Source organism: Aythya ferina (assembly GCF_964211825.1).
Source record: "Aythya ferina genome assembly, contig: HAP1_SCAFFOLD_29, whole genome shotgun sequence".
Classification (NCBI taxonomy): Eukaryota; Metazoa; Chordata; class Aves; order Anseriformes; family Anatidae; genus Aythya; species Aythya ferina.
In genome coordinates, this window is record NW_028181463.1 from 593,224 (window position 1) to 618,389 (window position 25,166).

At 51.0% G+C, this 25,166-nt stretch overlaps 5 protein-coding genes across 5 annotated transcripts in view; 3 read left to right on the forward strand and 2 right to left on the reverse strand.

The window, feature by feature from the left end:
* The window catches only part of LOC311427854 (olfactory receptor 14C36-like), a gene marked incomplete at both ends in the record, with an annotated part of 273,414 nt that overhangs the window by 190,814 nt on the left and 57,434 nt on the right, over window positions 1-25,166 (forward strand). The gene's annotated exons all lie outside the window — the stretch shown is intronic.
* LOC311427935 (olfactory receptor 14C36-like) overlaps window positions 1-25,166 on the forward strand; it is a gene marked incomplete at both ends in the record, with an annotated part of 105,548 nt that overhangs the window by 61,535 nt on the left and 18,847 nt on the right. The gene's annotated exons all lie outside the window — the stretch shown is intronic.
* On the reverse strand, window positions 5,566-6,501 carry LOC311427942 (olfactory receptor 14I1-like; the record flags this gene model as incomplete). Its single annotated transcript, XM_084539519.1, has 2 exons — window positions 5,566-5,847; window positions 6,208-6,501. The coding sequence occupies 2 exons, from the start codon at window positions 6,499-6,501 to the stop codon at window positions 5,566-5,568; spliced, it is 576 nt and encodes a 191-aa protein (XP_084395645.1).
* On the forward strand, window positions 16,926-17,858 carry LOC311427943 (olfactory receptor 14C36-like; the record flags this gene model as incomplete). The annotated part of the gene is made up of 1 exon (XM_084539520.1): window positions 16,926-17,858. The coding sequence occupies one exon, from the start codon at window positions 16,926-16,928 to the stop codon at window positions 17,856-17,858; it is 933 nt and encodes a 310-aa protein (XP_084395646.1).
* On the reverse strand, window positions 22,293-23,228 carry LOC311427944 (olfactory receptor 14A16-like; the record flags this gene model as incomplete). Its single annotated transcript, XM_084539521.1, has 1 exon — window positions 22,293-23,228. One exon carries the CDS (start codon window positions 23,226-23,228, stop codon window positions 22,293-22,295), a length of 936 nt encoding a protein of 311 aa, XP_084395647.1.

Here is a 25,166-nt window from a genome sequence, read left to right on the forward strand (position 1 = left end):
GCTTTAGCAGCTGTCTGTGGATGGAGTAGGAGGACGAGGTCACTCCTGGGACTGGGGCAGGGCTGAAGTTCCTGCATGAAGCTGGGATGATGGAGAAGTGTCCACCTTGCATGTGTGCCTCAGCCTGGGAGCAGGGGCCTGCCCACGGTGCAGGATGGCTGGGCTGTGCTCAGCCATGCCCCAGGAGATGACCTTGCTCTCTTCCTCCCCACCACTCCCCACACGGGGCAGGCCCTCAGGAAACACCCCTGAGCCTGGAGATGCACCAACCTGCTGCGCTGAGGTGCCACTACTGTAGGGGAAGAGGGGAGGGTTGGAGAGGCACATGGGGCCTGCGGGCAAGAGTGGTGTGGCCTGGGGAACGTAGTGCCTGGGAAAAGTTACCCTGGAGCCATAGGAGCCGTTCTGGAAAGAAAACTTGTAGGCAGGAACCATACTTTTGTGGCACTGCAGAGCTGCTGGGCACATTGTGCAGGGTGCTCTGATGGACTTTTGTGTCCTTTTCCATCGTGTCTTAAGTGGTGCTTTTCTCAGAAATAGAACAGCCAACAGAGGTGTGATGGATACTCTGAGATCATGAAATCCATCAGAAAGCTGATCCCAATGAGATGTCTGATATGGGGAGGTCAGGAGAAGGCTGGACAGGAGAGATGTGAGATTTGGGGGAGGGAATAAGGGCTTGGCCAGCAGAAATTAAGGATTTTGTAGAGGTAAATTGGTTCAGGTTATGCTGATGCTGCTGTAACCGTGACCTAAAACAGTCATATGCGGCCCTTCCCCACTTTCAATCAGTAACCTTAAGTCACAAATCTAAATGCTGCTCCACACCCTGACAGGAATCCACTACTCTTAATCCTGATCTCAAAGTATCTCTTCAAGCCAAAAGTCAGACCATAGCCCCTTTCCCTTACCTTTACTCTCTTGCTACCCTGATCTGATCAGCTTATAGGCCAAAAGAAGGAGAAGGGTGGGAATGCTCCGATGAGCTCAGCTCTGCCTCAGGATCTCCTGTACCAGCAGCAGGAATGTGACTGTGGCAGGGACTGTGAGGTCACTTCTGTCTCTGCAGCTGATAGGGCAGCAGCAGGAACGTGTCAGGAAAGGGATTGTGAGGTCACTTGTGTCTGGAGGTTGCAGGTCAGCCTTGACTCCTTTCTGGGATCTGCAATTTTGGGCTGACATCTGGCAGTGGCCCTGCTAGGCCAGCAGAAGGCACCTGCTTGGCATGCTGACTGGGGGATCCCCTCTGCCTCCAGAGCCAGGAGGACCCAGGCAGAAAGAAGGCCCCCAGATGGGTTGTCCTATCCCTTCTGCTTGAGTCCATGAGTGGGCAGCAGCAGGCACAAGGCTTGGCTGTGTGTAGCCAAGAAGCTGCAAGGCCAGCAGCAGGCCCCTGGCTTGGAAGGTGCTGCTGAGGTGACTTGTGTCTGGTTGGCTGAGAGGCCGCAAGGAGGCTGCTGGGTTGGGATGCCTACTTCAGGAGTGGTTTCCACCCTGACGGAGCTTTCTGTGGTAGCAGGAAGGAGCAGTAGAAAAAAAACTGCCACAAAGTGTTTCATGGAAGGCTGGTACTGGTTATAAGGAGGGCGAAATGTCCCTCAAAGGGTCATGCTGTGGTGCCAGAGGTCACCCTCTGATCAGACCCTGGCTTTGTGTTTCAAGGAACAGCTGGTGAGGTGTGATGAGAAATCAGTGAAAGCAAGGGATGAGAGCAAGATGATGAACAGAGATGGGTGTCTGCAGACTTCAGGAACATAGGGCAATGTGTGGGACAGCATTGGAAAGCCTGCAGAGAAGGCAGAGGGTGCTGGTAAAAGGGGAGGGCCCCAACAGCCCTGAAGTTTTTGTCTCCTCGGCTAGAGCTTAGGAGGAGATATGTTATTTTCATTGTGATGGGAACTCGTGGATTCCTTTCAACCCTGTGCAGCAGCGCAGAGGTGTAGTACCACTGTTCTTCTCATGGCATCACACTGCCCACCACATCCCACAGACCCCAGCAAGAGCCTTGAGCCAGATGTAGGGGTGCAGGATGTCCCCTCCCAGTGGCTGGGGTCAGGCCTTGGCCCTTCTGCATCACTAAAACCAACCAAGACTTTTCTCAGCACAGTGCTTTGCCTGTCTGTAACCATGGCCTCCAGTTATCTGCCCTAACAAGGCCTTGGGGAGGCCTTCTTAGTAACAGCCCTCAGTGGGGCCCATTAATACTCCAAGTCACTTCAGCTTTTCCTTCTGACTTCACTTTCTCTAGCAGTTGCATTATTCTCCTCTCAGTACCTGAGCTTCATAGACTCAGCACCACAATAAACTCCTAACATCTCTTCCATAGTATTCTTCAAGCCTTCATGCCATGTGTAGCTAATTACAGAGCTTGCATGGCGTACTTAAGGAAGAAAATTTCAAAAAGCAGATAATAAAAAATATTTTCAGTTTTTAAAGGCTGAATTTTGCTGCATTTCAGTTTTGAGCATCATTCTCCTCTTGCTATTGATCCAGGGTGATTTCTTTGGAGACCTTCTTCAGGAGGAAATGCAGAGTCTGGAGATCAGACACCTCCACTACCAACAGTAGTCTTTGTCCCTGTAACTACAGCCCAGACCAGCACGTGAAACCCTTTCTAAGATAATTCAGAGAAAAAATGATAAATAACAAAATAAAATTAAAATTAAAGAAAATTACAGAAAAGAAAATGAAAGGAAAGGAAAGGAAAGGAAAGGAAAGGAAAGAAAAGAAAAGAAAAGAAAAGAAAAGAAAAGAAAAGAAAAGAAAAGAAAAGAAAAGAAAAGAAAAGAAAAGAAAAGAAAAGAAAAGAAAAGAAAAGAAAAGAAAAGAAAAGAAAAGAAAGTTGAAATGACCGTTGGAACCTGAGAAATTCTAAACGAATTGTATTAGACTACTGGACATCCATGGTCTCTATTGGGTCTTCTGTGGAAAACTCAGGGAGAAAAGTAAAAAAAAAAATTCTTCAAGTGGCTGTACCTGTACCCATGAGCTCGGCCTCTTTGGGGAAATTTTTCAATTCCAGCCACGGAAACCTAAACTGAGTGATGTGAAAAGACCTGGCCAGTCAATAGAGTAGGGCAAAGTCCTAATTCCAGTGCTATAGATGCAGAAGGCAAAAAGAATTGCATTGTGCCTGACACTACTCTGGAACGTGTCACCCAGGTCAGGCAACTTTACCTTAGTGCTGATAAGGCCATCACTAAGCCATGCTACCAAGCTCTGCATCTACACCTTGGCTCTCCAGTCGATGACCCAGCTCATGGATGGCAATCAGGGAGTCTCGGTTAGCGCAACGCTGCCTCAGGTGCGCCACCATGGTAGCCATTGCCACCTGCTGTTCTTCAACCCTCAGCAAACCCACAACAGAAGGATTCTGTGGAAGGCCAAGCAAGGTAGACAACAGTTTCATGTCCTTTGTCTCCAAGGCATCTCTGCCAAAGCCCCACCCGTGGTGCCCTCTTGAAACTCAGAATTCCCTCTCCTGAAGCAGTCTATGCCAAGGATGCACATAGCCTCTGGGCCAGTCCCAGTGGGGTGCTTTTGCCATTCCTTCCCAGTTAGACTCACTTCAGCCTCCAGTACAGTTAATGGGCTGCCTCTGTCATTCCAGAAATACAGGTGGGTTCTACCTCTTTGTAATTTGATGGCATTAGGGTACACTGTGCACTGGTGTCCAGTAGAGCCTGATACATTTGTGGATCTGATGTGCCAGGCTATTAAATATACCCAGTCCAGTAAACCCGATTCTCCCTTTCCTCCCTGCCTCCCCCTGGCTTGAAGCAGGACCCTTCTAGTTCTGCTCATAGGATTAATTACTGTGTCTGGTAGACGGCCCAATGGAAACACGTGCTGCATAGCACAGTAATTCCATGGGGCAGCGGAATGGAGCCAACAGTCAAGACACATTTGGGTGGGGAAGGTGGGGCCCAGCAGAGACAAGGAATCAAGGCAGTGGGGTGGGGGAGGCCAGGAGAAGCAGCCCAAGGGGTGGTGCTGCTTGTGAGGACACGTTTGTGGCAGCAACCTGAGTGGGCAGCAGCTGTGCGCAGGCCAGGGGAGGCCAGGAAGCGCATGCCAGGAGCGCTCCTGCCAGCAGAGCCAAGGCCGGAGCCGAGCCCAAGGGCAGAGGCAGGCCCAGGGCAGGGGGCTGCAAGGGCCATGCTGAGCTCCCTGCCCCTGCAGCAGCCCCCCTGGCCCTCGGCCTCCTCTCCCCTGCCCCTGCAGCTCTGGGCTCCCTTCACGCAGCCCTGGCTCTGCAGCACCAAGCCCTGCTGGGAGCCCTCCCCTGCATGCTGCCACCACTCCCTGACGCTGCTGTTGCCCTCTGCTGGGCACTGCCCAGCCCAACCCAGCCCAACCCCTGCCCACCTCTCCCCAGCTCCCTGCCCTCTCCCCAGCCCAGCCCAGCCCAACGCAGCAGCCCAGGCTGGGCTGGCCCCAGGGCAATGCCCACCGCAGGCTGCTGCAGGGCTCTGGGCACGGCCACCACAGCCCTCACACTGGGACCAGCTCAGGAGATGGAGGTCCATGAAGCTGCAGGAGCCCTGCTCTCTTGCCTGGCATATCCCCAGCACACAGTGCCTGTGCCCCGCAGGGCCAGCCCCGCTCCCCAGGCCAGCACAAGAGGCCTGGCCCAGCCACAGAGCAGCTCCACATTCCTCTCCAGCATGTTATTTGCCATCAGACTAAGCACAACCGGGACAGTTCCAGGCCAGTCAAGGCCAGTTATTGTTTGCTGAGCCATGGCCAGCCAAGAAGGGAGCTCCCAGTCCAGCACTACACTGAGCACTCTGAAATTCTGATCCACAGTGAAGGCCAGAAAAGCAAGAGGCCCGTTCATGCAGCAGTTCCTTGGGTATATTCCTAGCACCAGCTTTGGAAGAGCTGTGCAATGAAAGAGATGCCACTGTACAGACAGCAAGATTGTCAGCAAGATACACGAGATCTCAAGTCTTAGTTGAATGTGAAAGCACAAGAGAACAATGAGGAAGCCAAAGGGAGCAGCAGTGACAAGGCCACGTCCTGCTGCTGGCCATGGCCATGGCTCCAGGGAAGAAGCAGCCCCAACCCGAAGGCAGCAGAGAGGCAGAGCCCAGCGGGCAGTGAGGGGCAGTCCCAAGGGCCACCAGGGCTGCTCCTGCATGTGTCAGCTGGGTTCTTGGCCCTGAGCCCCTCCTGCATGCTGGGGATGCTCCCCCAGCTCCAGAGGGGAAGGGAAGAGAGGGATACTGAGACCAATGAATTTCCGCTGACTTCTTTATTGTCTTTATCTACCTAGGAAGCATGGATCAGTGTGTACATTAGCTGATATGGTAAAAAATTACACAAAATATAACATTCAGAATGCTGAGAACTACGTTATAAAATACAAATAAAATATTGTTAAAATACTAACAGAGAAAAATAATTTTAAAAATGTTCTATCATTTTCCCAAATATCCTTTGATTTCTGATAGGATTACTATTAATGACAATGTTATGATAACACTAGGAATGATAAAAATGATACAATATAATGTGAATCAAAACATTTGCATATTATTAAGAATACATCTTCTGAACACATCATGGATGCTTAAGAGGAATGTATGGAAAGAGTTTCCTCACTGCATTCTTGAGCTCCTCGTTCCTCATGCTGTAGATGATGGGGTTCAGTGCTGGAGGCACCACCGAGTAGAGAAGTGTGACCACCAGGTCCAGGGATGGAGAGGAAATGGAGGGAGGTTTCAGATAGGCAAACACAGCAGTACTGACAAACAGGGAGACCACAGCCAGGTGAGGGAGGCACGTGGAAAAGGCTTTGTGCTGGCCCTGCTCAGAGGGCATCCTCAGCACTGCCCTGAAGATCTGCACATAGGACAGCACAATGAAAGCAAAACAACCACAGCCTAAAGAAACACTAAACACAAGTGCCCCAACTTCCCTGAGGTAGGCATGTGAGCAGGAGAGCTTGAGGATGTGGGGGATTTCACAGAAGAACTGGTCCACAGCATTGCCATGGCAGAGGGGCAGGGAAAATGTGTTGGCCGTGTGCAGGACAGCTGTGAGAAAGCCACTGCCCCAGGCAGCTGCTGCCATCTGGGCACAAGCTCTGCTGCCCACGAGGCTCCCGTAGTGCAAGGGCTTGCAGATGGCAACGTAGCGGTCGTAGGCCATGACGGTAAGAAGGGAAAACTCACCTACAACCAAGAAAGCAAAGAAAAAGACCTGAGCAGCACATCCTTGATAGGAGATGGCCCTGGTGTCCCAGAGGGCATTGGCCATGGCTTTGGGGACAGTGGTAGAGATGCAGCCCAGGTCGAGGAGGGCGAGGTTGAGGAGGAAGAAGTACATGGGGGTGTGGAGGCGGTGGTGGCAGGCTACGGCGCTGAGGATGAGGCCGTTGCCAAGGAGGGCAGCCAGGTAGATGCCCAGGAAGAGCATGAAGTGCAGGAGCTGCAGCTCGCGTGTGTCTGCGAATGCCAGCAGGAGGAACTCGCTCACAGAGCTGATATTGGGCATTTTCTGACATCCTCTGTTGGAGAGCAAATGTTAGAGCAAAGTTAGAAATGATTTGGATGAGGAAAACCTGTTACAAGTCTTACAGAACCCCCAAACAGAGCCTCTCCCTGCAGCTCTCCTGCTTGAGTTGTGGCTGGTGCTGGCTGAGAGTGGCATGGGGAGCTGGGGTTGCTGTGGGCTGCAGAGGAGTCCTATCTGCAGCAGGATGGAATCAGGAACATGGGGGAAACTCAAGTTCAGTCCACTTGTCTGGTCAATGAGTTTGCAGAGTTTTCTTACAAACAACTCATCTGAATGCAGAACAGAGCTGCAGTGCTTTACTTGCTTTAATGTTATTTGGTTGGCCCTGTAACGCTTAGGTGAATTATTGGATGATTGAATGCTGTGACTCTTCATGTGTGCTCCTGGTGAAATCCTGTGGATGCCAGGAGGCAACGGGACTGTCCCTTGGTGAAGACTGAGCAGAGCAGATCTGCCCAGAAGTGAGCTTGGGCATGAGAAGAAACAAGAGACAGCTGAGAGCAGAGAAGCCCGACTCAAAAGGCAGATGGACAGAATCCTCACCATATCTCCAGGTGTGTGATCAGTATCTCAGCTCTTCCGTTCTAGCCAGAGGTGCAGAAGGTTCAAACCTGCTGCCCACAGACAGCCATCCAGCAGAACAGACATGGCCTTAGCAAGGAGGTGTCTTCTCCTTGGGGCACCTGGATAACACAAGGATGCCAGGAGAGAGCTGCATCCTGCTGGAGAGCAGCCTGCAGCCAGGAGGATGCCCCACAGACAGAGCTGGATATCTGAAAGCTGGAGTGTCCCATATCCCAGCTGCACCCCTGTAGGGTCTGGAGGACGCTTGACCACCCCTGTCTTATCTGATCAGGGATAGCAAGGTAATGACACTCCAAGGGGCTTCTGCCAGACTTCCTCCCCTTGCACTGAAACCCAGCAGGACTCTCAAAGCCTACTGCATTGCCCACTGCCCTCCCAGAAACAACACCCAGCAAGAGGAGACCCTTCCAGGACCTGTAGCATGGCCCTGCAGCCAGACACTTACCTTGTCAAGGGCTGTACAGGTTTCTCCTGCAGGCAGCTCTCAGCATCCTCCCACTGCCAACTGCCTCCAAGCCCTCTTTCCTTCTCTTCTCTCCTCTCCTCTGCCAGAACCAGCTGTGGTCAGAGCTTCCAGCTCTGCTGCGCTGTGCAGAGGAGCTGCTCCTGGCCACAGCTGTCTCTCTGCTTCATGGGACTTTCTGAAATGTGTTTTATCTGTCCCACAAGACCGACCCAGCTCAATAACAGAGGCCCAGCCCAAGGCATTGGAATCACCCCTCTGGGGGCTTTGCTGATGAGCCCACGAGGAGTCAATTAGGCTCTGGTGCTTTAATGATTATCTGTCTCCTCAAAAACTTCAGTGGCTGAGACAATAGCCATAGCCATGGACCCAAATATCTCATAACGCAGCTCTTTAGGAAGCTTCCCTGGTTCCTTGTGAGAAGGCACCACTGCTTGCATGGCATCAGCATTGTGGAAATCACTCCTGAAGTAGGCATCCCAACCCAGCAGGCTCCTTGAGGCCTCTCAGCCAAGCAGACACAAGTCACCTCAGCAGCACCTTCCAAGCCAGGGGCCTGCTGCTGGCCTTGCAGCTTCTTGTGGAGACACAGCCAAGCCTTGTGCCTGCTGCTGCCCACTCATGGGCTCAAGCAGAAGGGACAGGACAACCCATCTTGGGGCCTTCTTTCTGCCTGGGTCCTCCTGGCTCTGGAGGCAGAGGGGATCCCCCAGTCAGCATGCCAAGCAGGTGCCTTCTGCTGGCCTAGCAGGGCCACTGCCAGATGTCAGCCCAAAATTGCAGATCCCAGATCTATGTCAAGGATGACCTGCCACCTCCAGACACAAGTGAGCTCACAATCCCTTTCCTGACACGTTCCTGCTGCTGCCCTATCAAGTGCAGAGATAGAAGTGACCTCACAGTCCCTGCCACAGTCACATTCCTGCTGCTGGGACAGGAGATCCTGAGGCAGAGCTGAGCTCCTCAGAGCGTTCCCACCCATCTCCCTCTTGCGGCCCACCAGCTGATCAGATCAGAGTGAGCAAGAGACTAAAGATAAAGGCAAATGGCTATAGGCAGTGTTTTAGCTTGAAGGGATACTTTGAGGTCAGGCATAAGAGTAGTGGATTCCTGTCAGGGTATGGAGTAGCATTTAGGCTTGGGGATTAATGACACTGGCTAAAATAGGGGAATGGCTTTACAGGACTGTTTTAAGCCAGCATTACAGCAGCATCAACATTGCCTGAATGTTCTAACCTCACAGAAATCATTAATTTCTGCTGGCCAAGCTCCTCTTCCCTCCCCCATATCTCACATCTCTCCTGCCCAGGCTTCTCCTGACTTTCCCATATCAGTCTTCTTCCTAGGGGCAGCTTTCTGATGGCTTTCATGATCTCAGAGTATCTGTCTCATATCTGTTGGCTACTCCTTTCTTGAGACTGATGTGGCACCTAAGTCAGGATGGAAAATAACACAAAGGCTGTAGGTGAACCCTGCACAATGTGCACAGCAGCTCTTGTACCACCCTAAAAATTTTGTTTCTTGCCTCCAACGTTTGGATATGAAATGGTTTCTGTGCACCCAGGCTATCTTTTCCCAAACCCTCATGCATGGTTCAGTTTGTCCCAAGAGTCTTGGAGGCAGTGGCCCCCTCTATGTAGAAAACTGAAAGCATTGCTAAAGGATGACTTCAGGCAAAAGCTGACACCTTTGACATGACAACCCCTACCCAAGACCTCTTCCTCTATGGGGCATACCAGGTACTTAGAAAGAGCCGATCTCAGAAACTACATGCACAGCAAGTGCCTTCTGCTGGCCTGCCATGGACACTGGCAGATGTGAGCCTAAAGGCACAGATCCCAGCCAGGAGTCAAGGGTGACCTGTCAGCTACTTCAGAATGCAGTCACCTCACAGGCCATTTAACAGCCAGTGGCTTCCTGCTGGACTTAGTGCTTCTGATGCACCACTGAGTTTATAACACCACACCTACAAAACACCCCCTTTTTGGGCCAGGACCTGCCCAGGTAGAAATGATCTGGTTGTGATCCTCCAAGCTCATTGCACACCTGCTGGGCTCCCAGGCTCTCTGACACTCAGGAGCCAGTTCTGTGTCCGTCCTGGGAGGTGCTAGGGTAGGAGGGACCTTGCAGGCAATGTTCCAGCCCCATGCCTGTTGGCAGTCTCCCAGCTCTTTGTGTACAGTGGAGATCACACTCAAGTCCAGAAGTCTGAAGCTGGCCTAGGAGACACTCAGGGGAAGCATCCTCGCAGCCCCAGCCCCAGCTGGTGGTGCTGCTCTGCAGAGTGAGGGGGCTGTGGTGCCTGGGGCATGGGGCACTCTGCAGGGCCATGCTGGGCAGGCTGGGAGGCAGACCCAGCTCATGAGGTCACTGCCATTGCACCAGGGCTGCAAGGAATCACTCGTCTGGCTCCTTTGGTGGGGCTTTTTTTTGCTGTGGGGCTGCAGAGCTCTCCTCTGCCTGCTCACAGCAGACTGAGCTCTTGAGCTCTGCTCAGTCCACCTTGGAGGAGATCCCCCCTTAGGAGGGAAGTGCTGCAGTGGAGGCCAGCTGTGCCACTGCCGTGCCCACTGCCTGTCCCTGCCTGCAGTCCCAGCACAGCCCCACAGCACCACTGGCACCAAGTGAGAGGAGCAGCCGGGCCTGACCCCACCAGCAGGGCTCAGCAGGACAGGGCGGCAGTGGCAAGAGAGCAGCTCTGCATGCCCCAAGCGCTGGTGCTCCCTGGCCGTGCTGCTGGGATGGGACTCTTTTCCTCTGCACCCCTGCACACGGGCACTGCCCCTGCACAGCCAGGCCTGGTCTCAGAGGACAGATGTCAGACAAAATGGCAGTTGAATTTTAACTCCATTAAGGTTAAATTCACAGAGAGAATGGCTTCACATGCACAGAGTCTATGAGCTATATTCAACAGGTACGTCCATATCATTTTAATGGGTGCTCATTAGCTGAATTAATGTAATAAGAATATGCACAAACACGACCACAAAAAAAAAAAAAAAAAAAAAAAAAACAGGTATACTGGCTCTTCCTCCAATTATTGACATTGCAAGTCATGTGCAGAAGCAGATCAAAAATTTCTTGCTTCCAAGACACATCTAGTCATTAATTTCCACAAGGCATGTTTGAGCTCCTGACTCATGCTACAGATGAGGACCTGGTCTGCTGGAGGCACCACTGAGTACAGAACTGCCACCACCACATCCAGGGATGGGGAGGAGATGGAGGAGGGCTTCAGGCAGGCAACCATGATAAGCCTGAGAAAGACGGACACCACGGCCAGGTGAGGGAGGCACGTGGAAAAGGCTTTGTGCCGGCCCTGCTATAGAGATGACAGGACTATCACCTAGATCCTCAAGGTCTAATCCAAATACAATAAGTGGCAGCTGGGCTCTTGGCCCCGAGCCCCTCCTGGTTGCTGAGGCTGCTGCCCCAACTCCTTAACCTGATCTTAACATTAACCTGATCATCTAACCCCCAAAGCCCTCCACCATGAACACAGCACATCTCAGCTTCAACCCCACTCCTATCCCTAACTTCAGGTGTTTGTCCCCTTGGGGCAGGGCAGGGACTGTGAGGCCCTGCAGCAGTCCCATGGCATTGGAAGAGGCATGTGAGGTGACAGGTATGTGATCAGATCAGAGGCCACAAGGAGGAGCTGGCTGGGAATGCTGGGATGCGGTCAGGTGTGCCTCAGGATCTGCTGGGCCTATAGGAGACACGTGGCTGTGAAGGAGGCTGGGAGGTCACTTCTGTCTGTGGATCTGATGGACCTGCAGCAGGAAATGGAACAGATAGGAACCATAAAGGCCAGAAGCATGCACATGGCATTGAAGATGATGGTGAGGCACCTTCTGTTCTGGTCAGGTGGTAGACCACAGGAAGGCTGATGGCATGGGAGTCATGCTTGAGGTATAGTTTGTGAGACCATAGAATCAGAGAATGGCTCCTGTTGGAAGCGACCTTAAAGGTCATCTAGTTCCAACCCCCACCCATTAGCAGGGATGCCCCCCATGAGGTCAGGTTGCCCATGGCATCATCTAACCTACCCTTGATCAGCTCCAGGGATGGGGCATTCACAGCTTCTCTGGGCAACCTGTTCCAGTGCCTCACCTCCCTCTGAATGAAGAGTTTCCTCCTAACCTCTCATCTAAATCTCCCCTCTTTTAGCTTAAAAACATTCACCCTTGTCCTACCATTATCTAATTGAACAAAGAGTCACTCTCCATCTTTTTATAAGCTCCCTTTAAGTACTGAAAGGCCACGAAGAGGTCACCCCGGAGCCTTCTTTTCTCCAGGCTGAACAGCCCCAGCTCTCTCAGTCTTTCTTCACAGGAGACGTGCTCCAGCCCCTTGATCATCTTTGTGGCCCTCCTCTGGACCCATTCTAAAGGATGCACATCCATCTTGTGCTGGGGGCCCCAGACCTGGATGCAGGACTCCAAGTGGGGATTCACAAGGCAGAGCAGAGGAGGACAATTACCTGCCTCCACCTGCTGGCCACTCCTCTGCTTATGGAGCCCAGGATGCTGTTGGCCTTCTGGGCTAGAAGCGTAGAAATATCAATGTCGATCTCACTGTCTATTTCATATTAAACAGTACAAGTCCCAGGACAGACCCCTGAGGTACAAGACTCATCACCAGCCTCCACTTGGACATAGAGCCATTGAGCACCACTCTCTGGGTGTGACCTTCAAGCTAACTCCTTATCCACTGAATGGTGCACCTAAGAAATGCATATCTCTCTAATTTGGAGATCAGGATGTCATGTGGGACAGTGTCAATGGTCTTACAAAAGTCCAAGTAGATGACATTGGTTTGTCTTCTGTTGTTGTCTGATGTGGTCACTCTATTGTAGAAAGCCAGCACATTGGTCAGGCATGATTTACTCTTTGGTGAAGCCATGCTGGCTGTCTGAGATCACCTCTTTGTCTTGCAGGGGCCTTGACATCGATTCCAGGAGGATCGTTTCCATGATCTTTTGAGGCACAGAGGTGAGGCTCACCATTTGGTAGTTCCATGGGTTCTCATTTCTACCCTTTTTAAAAATGGGAGTGATATTTCCTTTTTCCAGTCAGCAGGGACTTCATCTGACTGCCAGGACTCTTCAAATATGATGGAAAGAGGCTTGACGACTACATCAGCCAGCTCCCTCAGGACCCTGGGATGCATGTCACCAAGCCCCATAGACTTGCATGTGCTCAGTTTCTTCAGGTGGACTCAGAGCTCCTCTTTACTTAGAGCAGGAGGGACTTTGCCCCCCAGCCTCCATCTATAGGTTCAGGGAAGTGAAAGACTTGGGAAGCCTGACTGGCAGAGAAGACTGAGGCAAAGATGTTGTTGAGTCCCTCAGGCTTCTGCATGCCTGTCATTATCAGTTCAGCTTTCTCATCCATCAGAAGGGGGTACACTGTCCTTGGCCTTTCTTTTCTGAGCAAAGTACCTATAGGACCTCTTCTTTTTATTACTTGCATCCCTTGAGAAGATCAGTTCCATGCATGCCTTGGCTTTCCTTATCCCATCCCTGCACATCCAAAACTGAAACATGTGAGAGGGCCTGGGAAAAGTAACCCTGGATCCACAGAAGCCACTTGGGAAACAAAACTTGTAGGTAGGAAGCATGGTTTTGTGGAGGTGTAGAGCTGATGGGCACATTGCACAGGATGCACCTAAAGACCTTTGTGCCCTTTTCCCTCCTGACTACAACGCCACTTCCTTCTCAGGAATGGAGGAGGCAACAGAGGTGAGACAGATACACTGAGATGTTAAATGCCATCAGAAAGCTGATCCCAGTAAGATATGGGGAGGTCAGGAGCAGCCTGAAAAAGAGACGTGAGATTTTGGGGTGGTATGAGGAGCATGACCAGCAGAAATTAATGATTTCATAGAGGTAAGCGAATTCATGCTATGCCAATCCTGCAGTAACACTGACTTAAAAAAGTAATGTATGTCCCTTACCTTACTGGAAACAGTGATTTTAATCCCTAAACCTCAATGCTACTACAACACTCTGAAAGGAATCAATTTTCTCTCTTGATAACCATAATCCCTTCACTTAACACTAACATTAAAATGCTCTATTTAACCCTAAACACCTTGGCAGATGTAAAACACCTGTAAACCACAGAGCTTGTCCATACTTCAACCACAGACGTGACAGCACAAGTAGAACACCAAACACTCCCCCTAAAACTTTGCTTAATCTCTAACCCAGAAAGTGAAAAAGAGATACCGAGGGGGCTAGAGAAAATTCAGCTCTGCCTCAGGATCTACTGCCCCAGAAGGAGCAATGTGACTGTGGCAGGGACTGTGAGGTCACTTCTGTCTCTGCACTTGATAGGGCAGCAGCAGGAACGTGTCACGCAAAGGGACTGTGAGGTCACTTGTGCCTGGAGGTGGCAGGTCAGCCTTGGCTTCTCCCTGGGAGCTGCACTTTTGGGCCGACATCTGGCAGTGGCCCTGCTAGGCCAGCAGAAGGCACCTGCTTGGCATGCTGACTGGGGGATCCCCTCTGCCTACACACCCAGGAGGACCCAGGCAGAAAGAAGGCCCCCATATGGGTTGACCTGTCCCTTCTGCTTGAGTCCATGAGTGGGCATCAGCAGGCACAAGGCTTGGCTGTGTCTCCACAAGAAGCTTCAAGGCCAGCAGCAGGCCCCTGGCTTGAAAGAAGCTGCTGAGGTGACTTGAGTCTGCTTGGCTGACTGGATGCAAGAAGGCTGACGGGTTGGGATGCCTACTTCAGGAGTGGTTTCCACGTTGATGGATCTTCCTTTGGTAGTAGGAAAGAGCAGGATAGAAAAAAATGCCACAAACTGTGCAATGGAAGGTTGGCACTGGCCATGAAGAGGAAGAAATAACCAGGGGAACAACTGGTCTTGCTGCTAGTAACAGAGGCAAAGAAGGCATTAAGTGTCTCAGCCTTTACCTCATCCCTTGTCACTGGGTTTTCCCCCCAAATTCCAATAAAGCATTATGATTCTCCCTAATCCTCCTTCATTTAAACTATTTATATCATTTTTATCTTATTTTATTTTATTTTATTTTATTTTATTTTATTTTATTTTATTTTATTTTATTTTATTTTATTTTATTTTATTTTATATTTTTTAATTTTCTTTGACAGTAATAGATGGATTGAGCTCCAGCTGGGCAATTTTGACCTGCACAGCCCCATAACACTCACGACACAGCTCAAGACAAACTGACAGCATGCATGAGAAGAAAGTGCAGCAAATGTAGAACCTGGCAGCCTTCCATCCCCTACCCGTGAGTGACTCTGCTGCAATGCCATTTAGTCAGTTACTCCTGAATTATCCACATTTCCCTGCAACTCTTGCTGCTGCTGCTGTCTAGTCAGATATAGCACAATTACCCATAGGTTGAACTGTCTGCCTGCTGACATTAACAGCTGATAGAATGGAGCATCACTGTGGGTGAACCTTGAGAATCTGCAGGAATTTGACTTCAGAAAACTGTTGACTTTAACATGGAGAAGAGCCCAGTCCTGTACCAGAGGAAGAGAAACCCCACACATCAGGGCAGACTGGGACACTGCTGAGTGAGTAGTGGCCAGGAGGAGAGGGCCTGGGCACCACGAGGGATGACATAGAGCAGTAGTGCATGTTCACCAGGAACCAGGCCAGCTTCCTACAGAGCTGCCTTCTGAGGAGCATGGCCACCAAGAAGATCTGAGTTATCAGACTCAGCTCAGATCTGCTGTGACACCACAGAGATAAGGGTCTACAGCCAAAAAGGAAAGATGTGGAGCTCTTGGAGTCCCTAGGAAAGCCATGTATAGACAGGGTAGAGGGCTGTGGCAAGGCTGAAAGTCCCAACAGGACCAGGTCTTTGTGTTCATATCTATGACTGTTGTCTCTGCCACTGACGCCCATGAGGAGACAGCTGATCGTTGAAGCACCAGGGCCTCATTGCCTCCTCACCCCCACCCATGAACCAGGCAGGGGTCGTACCATTCTCCTACACTTGGAAATGCACATCCCCATCTCCTACTGCCCCACAAAGAGCCCTGAGCAAGGTGTGACTGCTAAGGATCTCCCTTCCCAGGGGACAAGGGTCAAGGCCTGGTCCTTGTGCTTGGTGACACACATCCAGTTTTCCTACACATCAGTGTCACCTTCACATTGCCTTTGTCTCCTTGTCCTCAATGCCGCCAGTGTTCTGCTCTTACAAGCTCCAAGGGAGGCTGTGTGAGTGCTGGCCCTCAGGGGGACACTGCAGGAAACTTGCCTCTGACTTGGACTTCTGGAGAGATGTCTTCAATTGTCTCTGAGTGTCTGAGGTTCATGGGCTCATCAGCAAAGCCCCCAGAGGGGTGATTGCAGTGCCTTGGGCTGGTGCTGTGCTGCTGAGCTGGGCCAGGCTCATGGGATAGAGAGAGCTCGTGGCAAGAGGGCCGTGGTGCAGAGAGACAGCTGTGCCCAGGAGCAGCTCCTCTGCACAGCGCAGCAGGGCTGGGGGCACTGCCTGCAGAGACAGAGTGCTTAAAGGCAGGCAGAAGTGGCAGGATGCACAGAACTCACTGGGGGAGAACACTTCCCAGCCCTGAACCCGGTAAGTCTCTTGCTGGAGGGCAATGCAGCTTTTGGTCCTGGAGGAAGGAGAAGCCAGGGGTGCAGGAAGGGCTTCTCATGGCTGTGGTGCAGAGCAGGGTCCCTGCACTCAGCCAGACTGGGAGCCCAGGGGCTTGGGCAGACGAAGGGCAGTGCAGGGGCTGCCTGCAAAGTGAAGGCACTTTCTGCACTCTCTACCTGCCTCTTCTTGCTCTGATTGTGGGGCAGGCTCTATGTTAATGGGGTAGTTGGATTTGCACTGGTGACTGAGCTTCCTATTGCATTGAACTGAGACACAAACAGGTTAGTGATGAACGTGAGAATATCCCTTCTTTTCTGTCTGCTTACAGACTGCACCAGGGCTTTTCTGAGCTGTTCTTTAGGACCTGCAGACAAGGGGATGTGCTTTTTCAACACAGCCTCTGTGTTCATCCATCCCCCAGCTGAGTGCTGCAAGCAGCCAGCAGCTGAGCACCAGGGGATGGACAGAGCAGCCCTCCCAGATGTGCCCTCTGGTTAAGGAGTGTCTCCACAGCAACAACATTAACCATTTCACTGGATTAGAGGTGTCCCACTAGGGGCGGATGGGCAGAAGTGGCTGCTGTGTACAGGACATTCAGCAAGCACAAAGCAGGGCTCCAGACAAGGAGATAGACAAAGGGCCTCTTGGAAACAGGTAATGTAAGGCTTTTACTGGGAATTTTGGTCAGAGACTTTACTCATAACAGTCTATACATGTATAATTTCTTTCATTTCATAGGTTCTATGTCGGAGGTCAGCAAATGCCCAACAGCAGCTCAGTGAGTGAGTTCCTCCTGCTGGCATTCGCAGACACACGTGAGCTGCAGCTCCTGCACTTCGCGCTCTTCCTGGGCATCTACCTGGCTGCCCTCCTGGGCAACGGCCTCATCCTCAGCGCCGTAGCCTGCCACCACCACCTCCACACACCCATGTACTTCTTCCTGCTCAACCTCGCCCTCCTGGACCTGGGCTGCATCTCCACCACTCTGCCCAAAGCCATGGCCAATGCCCTCTGGGACACCAGGGCCATCTCTTATCAAGGCTGTGCTGCCCAACTCTTTCTCTTTGCTTTCTTGGTTGTAGCTGAGTATTGTCTCCTCACTGTCATGGCGTATGACCGCTATGTTGCCATCTGCAAGCCCCTGCACTACGGGAGCCTCCTGGGCAGCAGAGCTTGTGCCCAGATGGCAGCAGCTGCCTGGGGCAGTGGCTTTCTCACTGCTGTTCTACACACGGCCACTACATTTTCAGTGCCCCTCTGCCGCGGCAATGCTGTGGACCAGTTCTTCTGTGAAATCCCCCAGATCCTCAAGCTCTCCTGCTCAGATGCCTACCACAGGGAAGTTGGGGCACTTGTGTTTAGTTTTTCATTAACATTTGGTTGTTTTGTTTTCATTGTGGTATCCTATGTGCAGATCTTCAGGATAGTGCTGAGGATGCCCTCTGAGCAGGGTCGGCACAAGGCCTTCTCCACGTGCCTCCCTCACCTGGCCGTGGTCTCCCTCTTTGTCAGCACTGGCATGTTTGCCTACCTGAAGCCCCCCTCAATTTCCTCTCCATCCTTGGACATCGTCATAGCAGTTCTATATGCGGTGGTGCCTCCAGTATTGAATCCTCTCATCTACAGTATGAGAAATCAGGACCTCAAGGAAGCCTTGTGGAAATTGATGTTTAGATGTGTTGCAGGAGAATAAGTGCTCAGTCTGCTTCTGCAGATGAGTCCTAATGTTACTTGTAATAGGAACGGCCTATAGTCTATTTCTTTTTGTTTGTGTGCTTGTCTGCAATTTTGTTACTCGATTTCCTTAGTTATAGTTTGGTTAACGTTACCCACTAAAATGATATTATTCATCCCAATTCCACTTTGGTATGTATTTTTCAAGTCTAGCTCAGCGACTATACAAAAAGAGCCCGTCTCTCTGTGAACTTAAGGAAGGAGCCTGCACTGCCATCTTATTCTGACATCCTTCCTCTGAGACCTGGTCTGGCTCTGCAGGGGCAGTGCCCGTGTGCAGGGGTGCAGAGGAAAAGAGTCCCATCCCAGCAGCACGGCCAGGGAGCACCAGCGCTTGGGGCATGCAGAGCTGCTCTCTTGCCACTGCCGCCCTGTCCTGCTGAGCCCTGCTGGTGGGGTCAGGCCCGGCTGCTCCTCTCATTTGGTGCCAGTGGTGCTGTGGGGCTGTGCTGGGACTGCAGGCAGGGACAGGCAGTGGGCACGGCAGTGGCACAGCTGGCCTCCACTGCAGCACTTCCCTCCTAAGGGGGGATCTCCTCCGGGCACTGCCTGAAGGCTGAGACCTTCCTGCAAAGCTGCTGTGAAGATCAAGCCCCAGAAAAAGGCTCCAATGGGGCACGATGCTTTCCTTCTTTCCACGGGTTCTCGGTGTGTTGAGAGCAGAAACTCAGCATGGATTTTTATGGATTTGGGGCTGATTCAGATATTCCCTGTTAGTTGTTAGTGCCCCTGATTTTATCAGTGTTCCCAGTTCCCAAGCACTGGGGCTCTACAGCACACGATGGGGCTGATGGCTGACAGCACCTCACAGGACTGCAAGTAATTGGCTCCTGTGTGTCAGAGAGGCTGGGAGTCTAGCAGCAGTGCCATGGGCTTGAAGGATCACAACCTGCTCACATGTACCTGGGCAGGTCCTGGGCCATAAAAGGGGAGTTTTGTAGGTGTGGTATTATGAGCTCAGAGGTGCCTCAGAAATTCCTTACCCAGTCCTTAGTGAATGTCTGTAAAGCAGATTGTGAGCTGAGCTCTTTCTGAAGTAGCTGACAGGTCATCCCTCGACTACCAGCTGGCAGTACCCAGGAGTCCCCAGACTGGAACAGGTCTTGAACAAGGGGTGTCATGTCAGAGGCGTCAGCTTTTCCTTAAAAAACAGGGCTTCCTTCAGTTTTCCATGCAGGGGTGGCCACTGCCTACAAGATGCCCAGGGATAGCTGCAGCCTGCATGAAGGCCTATGAACAGTTATCCAGGAGCCGTAGCAGCCATTCTAGATCCAAAGCTGGTGGGTAGATAACAAACTTTTGGGGTGTTGCAGAGCTGCTAGGCATGATATGCAGGGTGCTCCTACAGACCTTTGTGCCCTTTGTCTTCCTGACTACAATGCCACTTCTCTCTCAGACGTGGAGTAGCCATCAGAGGTAAGAGATACTCTGAGATCATGAAAGCCATCAGAAAGCTGCCCCTAAGAAGTTGACTGACATGGGGAGGTCAGGAGAAGCTTGTACAGGAGAGGTGTATGGTTTTGGGGGAAGGAAGAAGGGCTTGGCCAACACAAACTAACAATTTTTTAAGAAGTCCGAGGGTTGATGCTGCTACAACACTGACTCTGAAAACATTCCTGCCAGGCTCTTACCTTGTTTCTAACCCCTCTTACTCCTCACCATAACTGTAATATACTACCTTTAAACTCAGAACTTCCCTTGAAGCCAAAGATCAAACCCATAAGCCTTTACCATTAACTTCTTGCTCACCCTAATCCCTGTCTTTATCACTTAGCTAAAAGTGCTTTAATTAAACCTTGCCCGCAGGCCAGCCCTAAAAATAACCCTATCCCACAGAGCTTGACCATATGCTAAATTCTGACCTGACACCATAAGCAGATCACCAAACCCTACTTCTAACCCCTATCCAGGAAGAAGGCCTGGACATGCATTTCTCTGTCCCTACTGCAATGGGAACGGAAAGTAGGAGGCACACAACTTGGTCATGTCTATCCGAGGAGTTTGAAGCCAGCGGTAAGCCCATGGCTTGAGCAATGATGGTGAGGCAACTGTGTCTGGTCAGCTGATAAACCACAGGAAGGATGTTGGGTTGGAAGTCCTGTTTGAGGTGTGGTTTCTGAGATGGCTGAGCTTTGGTCATTAGTATGAAACAGCAGGAGAAAAATCAGCTGTCACAAAGTACAACTTGGAAAGTGGACTCTGGGTTAGAGAAGGAAGAAATATCCCTCAAAGGGGTCAGAGGTCACTCAGATGAAATCTTAGTAGTCTTAACCGATCTATAACCATGGCCTCAAATTAACTTCTCTAGTAATTCCATTGGGAGACTTTCACAGTAATGACCCTCAGTGAGGCCAATTTAATGCTCCAAGAAACTTTGCTGTTTGCTTCTGACTTTAGCTGCTGGAGAGATTTCTTCTGTCTCCTTGCAGTACCTGAGGTACCTGAGCACCAAATACACCATGGGGATATTAAAATGCTGAAAGCCCTAGCAACCCATGTCTGTTCTGACCATTTCCTCAAGAGTTGCACAGCTAGTTAGAAAACTATGAGAAATGTAGTTAAAGAGGAAGACATCAAGAAGGATAAAGAAAGATTTTTTTGTATTCACTGTTATTTTTCAATGGTCTTGAAATCAGGCAAATAGTGATAGCAGTATTCCCCAACTGATGTGGATCCAGGTTTTTTCCTAATAAGGTGTGGGAAGGTAGGAAAAGCAGTCTCTCGAGGCCGGACACTGCATGGACAACCTCATTCCTCACCTCTTGGCTCTTGCACTTCTCCCACTGTTCAGCTGAGGATTTTATTGCTTTTCCTTACACCAGATTGTGGTGGTTTTACTCAGGTGGGCAGCCGAGCTCCACCACAACCGCTCTCTCACTCCCCCTCTCCTCAAAGAGGAAGGGGGAGAAAATACAACACAGAGAACTCGAGGTTTGAGATGAGAAAGGTTTAATTAAAGGGAAAGGGAATGGGGAGGAAAAAAGAAACAAAAGAAACAATCAGTCCGCGCGGAAGCACAGAGTGAGGGATAGAAAGAATTATTCTCTACTTCCCATCAACGAGCGGTGTTCGGCCACGTCCTGGGAAGCAGGGCCTCAAAACGCGTAGTGGTTGTTCAGGAGGAACAGCCCCCTCCCCCCCCCCATGAGAGCCCCCCTTTTTATTGCTGAATGTGACATCAGGTGTTATGCAACCTTTGGTTGGTTTAGGTCAGCTGCCCCGGCAATGTCCCCTCCCCATAACTTGCCCACCCACAGCCTGCTGGCTCTTGGGGGCTCAGAAGGAGTCCTGATGCTGTGCCAGCACTATGCAGCAATAGACACAACACTGGAGTGATATCAGTGCTGTTCCAGCTACGAGTGCAGAGCACAGCACTGTGTGGGCTGCTGCAGGGAAAAGGTGACTCCAGCTCAGACAGACCCAACACACCCACTGAGCACCTTGTCCCTGCAGATCTCCTGACATCTCCTGGCAGCTCCAGATTCCTCTCCAGGCTGGCATTGGCCATTTGCCCAACAGCAGAGGGCAGTGTTGTCTATTTGGGCATGTGCTGCCACAAAGGGAGTTCTTGGCCTAGCCCTTGGTTCCTCAGGGACCACCCTGGGGCTTTCAACCTCTGTCTATCACTCCATGACAAAACCCAGAAAACAGAATAGCAGAGAACAACCCCTTAGCTCTATTTCTGATAGCATTTGGAAGAGGTGTCCAGTGTTCTGGGTTTGCCGTGAGCAAGACCCTCTTGTTACTGTGGTGCTAGCAGGGAGGCCAGCTGTGATCCAGGGCTGCACAGTGCCTGCTGCTGCCTGCAGCCACAGGGATGCCACTGCAAAGACAACAGGACTGTCACCAAGGCATATGAGACCTCAGGACTAGCACAGCTAGAAGAGCACAAGAGAACAATGAGGAACCAAAAAGAAAGCAGCAGTGACAAGGCCATGTCCTGCTGCTGGCCATGGCCATGGCTCCAGGGAAGCAGCAGCCCCAACCCAAAGGCAGCAGAGAGGCAGAGCCCAGCGGGCAGTGAGGGGCAGCCCCGAGGGCCACCGGGGCTGCTTCTGCATGTGTCAGCTGGGCTCTTGGCCCTGAGCCCCTCCTGTGTGCTGGGGCTGCTCCCCCAGCTCCAGAGGAGATGCAAAGAGATGGCAGCTGAGACGAGTTATTTTCTCATGGCATCTTTATTATTTATATGTATACAAGAAGCCTGCTAATAAGGTTCGTGAGATTATTGGTCAAAGAAAATAAAATTAACAGTTTGGATGTTAAGAGAAAGATGATAAAAGAAAAAAAAAAAAAGAATTAAATTACAGAAAATAAGAGAAAACAAAGTAGACGTAAGATAAAACATAAGATTTTCCTAAGAGTTTCCAAAATAAATTTAAAATTTAAAGACACATTACTGATTCTGAAGAAACATATATTCAAAAAAATTCCATACTGCATTCTTAAGTACCTTGTTCCTCATGCTGTAGAGGACAGGGTTCACTGCTGGAGGCAACACTGAGTACAAAAATGACACCACCAGATTTAGAGCTGGGGAGGAGAGGGAGGGAGGTTTAAAGTAGGCAAAAATGATGGTGCTGAGAAACAGGGAGACAACAGCCAGGTGAGGGAGGCACATGGAAAAGGCTTTGTGCCGGCCCTGAGAAGAGGGCATCCTCAGCACTGCCCTGAAGATCTGCATGTAGGAGAAAACAATGAAAACAAAACAACCAAAGGCTAAAGAAACGGTAAAGATAAGTGCCCCAACTTCCCTGAGGTAGGCATCTGAGCAGGAGAGCTTGAGGATGTGGGGGATTTCACAGAAGAACTGGTCCACAGCATTGCCATGGCAGAGGGGCAGGGAAAATGTGTTGGCCGTGTGCAGGACAGCATTGAGAAAGCCACTGCCCCAGGCAGCTGCTGCCATCTGGGCACAAGCTCTGCTGCCCACGAGGCTCCCGTAGTGCAGAGGCTTGCAGATGGCAACGTAGCGGTCGTAGGCCATGACCGTGAGAAGGGAATACTCTGCTGACATCAAAAATACAAAGAGAAAGATCTGTGCAGCACAGCCTTGATAGGAGATGTCCCTGGTGTCCCAGAGGGCATTGGCCATGGCTTTGGGCAGAGTGGTGGAGATGCAGCCCACGTCGAGGAGGGCGAGGTTGAGGAGGAAGAAGTACATGGGGGTGTGGAGGCGGTGGTTGTAGGCTACGGCGCTGAGGATGAGGCCGTTGCCCAGGAGTGCAGCCAGGTAGATGCCCAGGAAGAGTGCGAAGTGCAGGAGCTGCAGCTCGCGTGTGTCTGCGAATGCCAGCAGGAGGAACTCAGTGATGGAGCTGCTGTTGGACATCTGCTTTTTTGGGGATGTGATCCTGAACAAAGAAGAGAAAGAACAGTAATAATTTACAACAGACTTACCAGAGAAAAACTCATCCCATTTCTCATTTAGAATCTCCAGAAAATTGTCCATTTCCAGAAAGACATTTGGCAGGTCCCTTTCATGAGTTCTTCCTGACGCCTGAGGGTATCCCTGGGAGCAGGGGAGTCCTCTGTGGGCAACAGAAGAGTCAGTTATGTCCAAAAGCCAGAGGTAAGGAGGAACATGAGGTAATCTCAGACTCTCTTCACTGCTGATATCAACGAACCTTGCCCCAGTGTTGCTCTCAGGTTACCCAACTTCAGAGCAGATACATACATACATATATATATATATATATATATATATATAATATATATATATATATATAAATTTTTATTTTATAGGGTTAGACTTTTTGATGTTACTGACCTACCACACCTGCTGAGTTTTTCTAAAACAGAAATCCCGGGCATTTCTCCAGCACATAAGTGGAAATGTTGTGCATCCTAAGGGAAAAAGGGACTGGCCCTATAGTGCAGTGTCCTTTAGTGAGGACAGATAATCTGTCTATCAATACTGGTCTCACCCACCCTGTGAGTGTTGCAGGCAAGTTGTACTCAGAGACTGATCTCTGAAGAACCTGAACACTGCTGAGTGTAGAGGAATCCAGGCTCAAAGTGCCCATCTCCAGACCCCTCACCTTGTCCCCATACTCACCTTTCCCCAAACACCCCGAGGGCACACCACAGCCTCTGAAACCCCCATCCCCAGCCAGCCTGGGAACAAGACCAGCAGCAGCACGGCCAGCTGGAGAAGCCAGCAGGAATGCCAGCGTGCTGCTGCCAGGGGAGGCAAGGCCAGGGAGGGACAGACGGACACTCAGCAGACCCTCCTGTGCTGCAGCTCTGCCTGCAGAGGAGGCAGCTCCTGCTCATTGCAAATGATCTGTGCTCACTTCAAGCTGGCAGAGACCTCCCAAAGACAGGGATGTCTCCCAGCACTGGGCATCGGGGGGTTTGCAGCTCATAAAGATCAGCTAGGATAAAACCTGAGAGGACCACAAAATGATGTTGGTGCAGTTTCTGGGCTGAGGTGTGTGAAGGGACTTTATAAACTTCATTGCTGACAAACTGATCTCTCACTGCAATTCTCTTGGAGTCTCAGTCTCCACTACAATACTGACAATCCATTACCATGAAATCTGCCTCCCCTCCACTGCAGGAATCTGCAAACATAGGCTACAGAAAAAGTCTTGCCTTTCAGGTAGCCCCTCTCTTGTTTTTCCTCTTGAAATATGCAATCATAAATGTTATTCTATACAGCATTTTCTACTCCTTTTTGTAGAAATAGAGACAATGACCCTGACAGATGCTATCAGCTATTGGATGTCCCAGATGTAGGAGACCCCTCTGGCAACCCCACCTGCATGGCCCTGCTGCCAGAGCCTCACGGTGTCAAGAGCCTGCAGATGTGTCCTGCCACACGCTGCCCTCTGTTGTTGCACTCCTCAGTGACTCCAAGCCCTCTCTCCTTCTCTCCTCTCCCCGGGCCAGCTGCGGTCAAAGCCCTGCTGCACTGTGCAGAGGAGCTGCTCCTGGGCACAGCTGTCTCTCTGCAGCACTTGTCAGGTGCTCCCCTTGGGCCCAGGAGCCCGGCCCAGCTCAGCAGCACAGCACCCGACCATGGCATCGCTTGCTCTGTGCCCTTGGGCTCCCTCGAGGCGTCCCCAAGGCCTCAGGGCTGACAGCTCCCCAAGGCAGCAGGGTCTCTATTGGGGTGTGCTGTTTGAATCAGACTGAATTTGTCACCATCTGCACTTCTCTGAACACAGGGGAGATGACTTTTACAAGGGTGATTTGTGCTGTTGGACTGTGGTTGTCAAACATGTTGTGCTTTAACCTGGTGGGCAGCTCAGCACCACACAGCAGT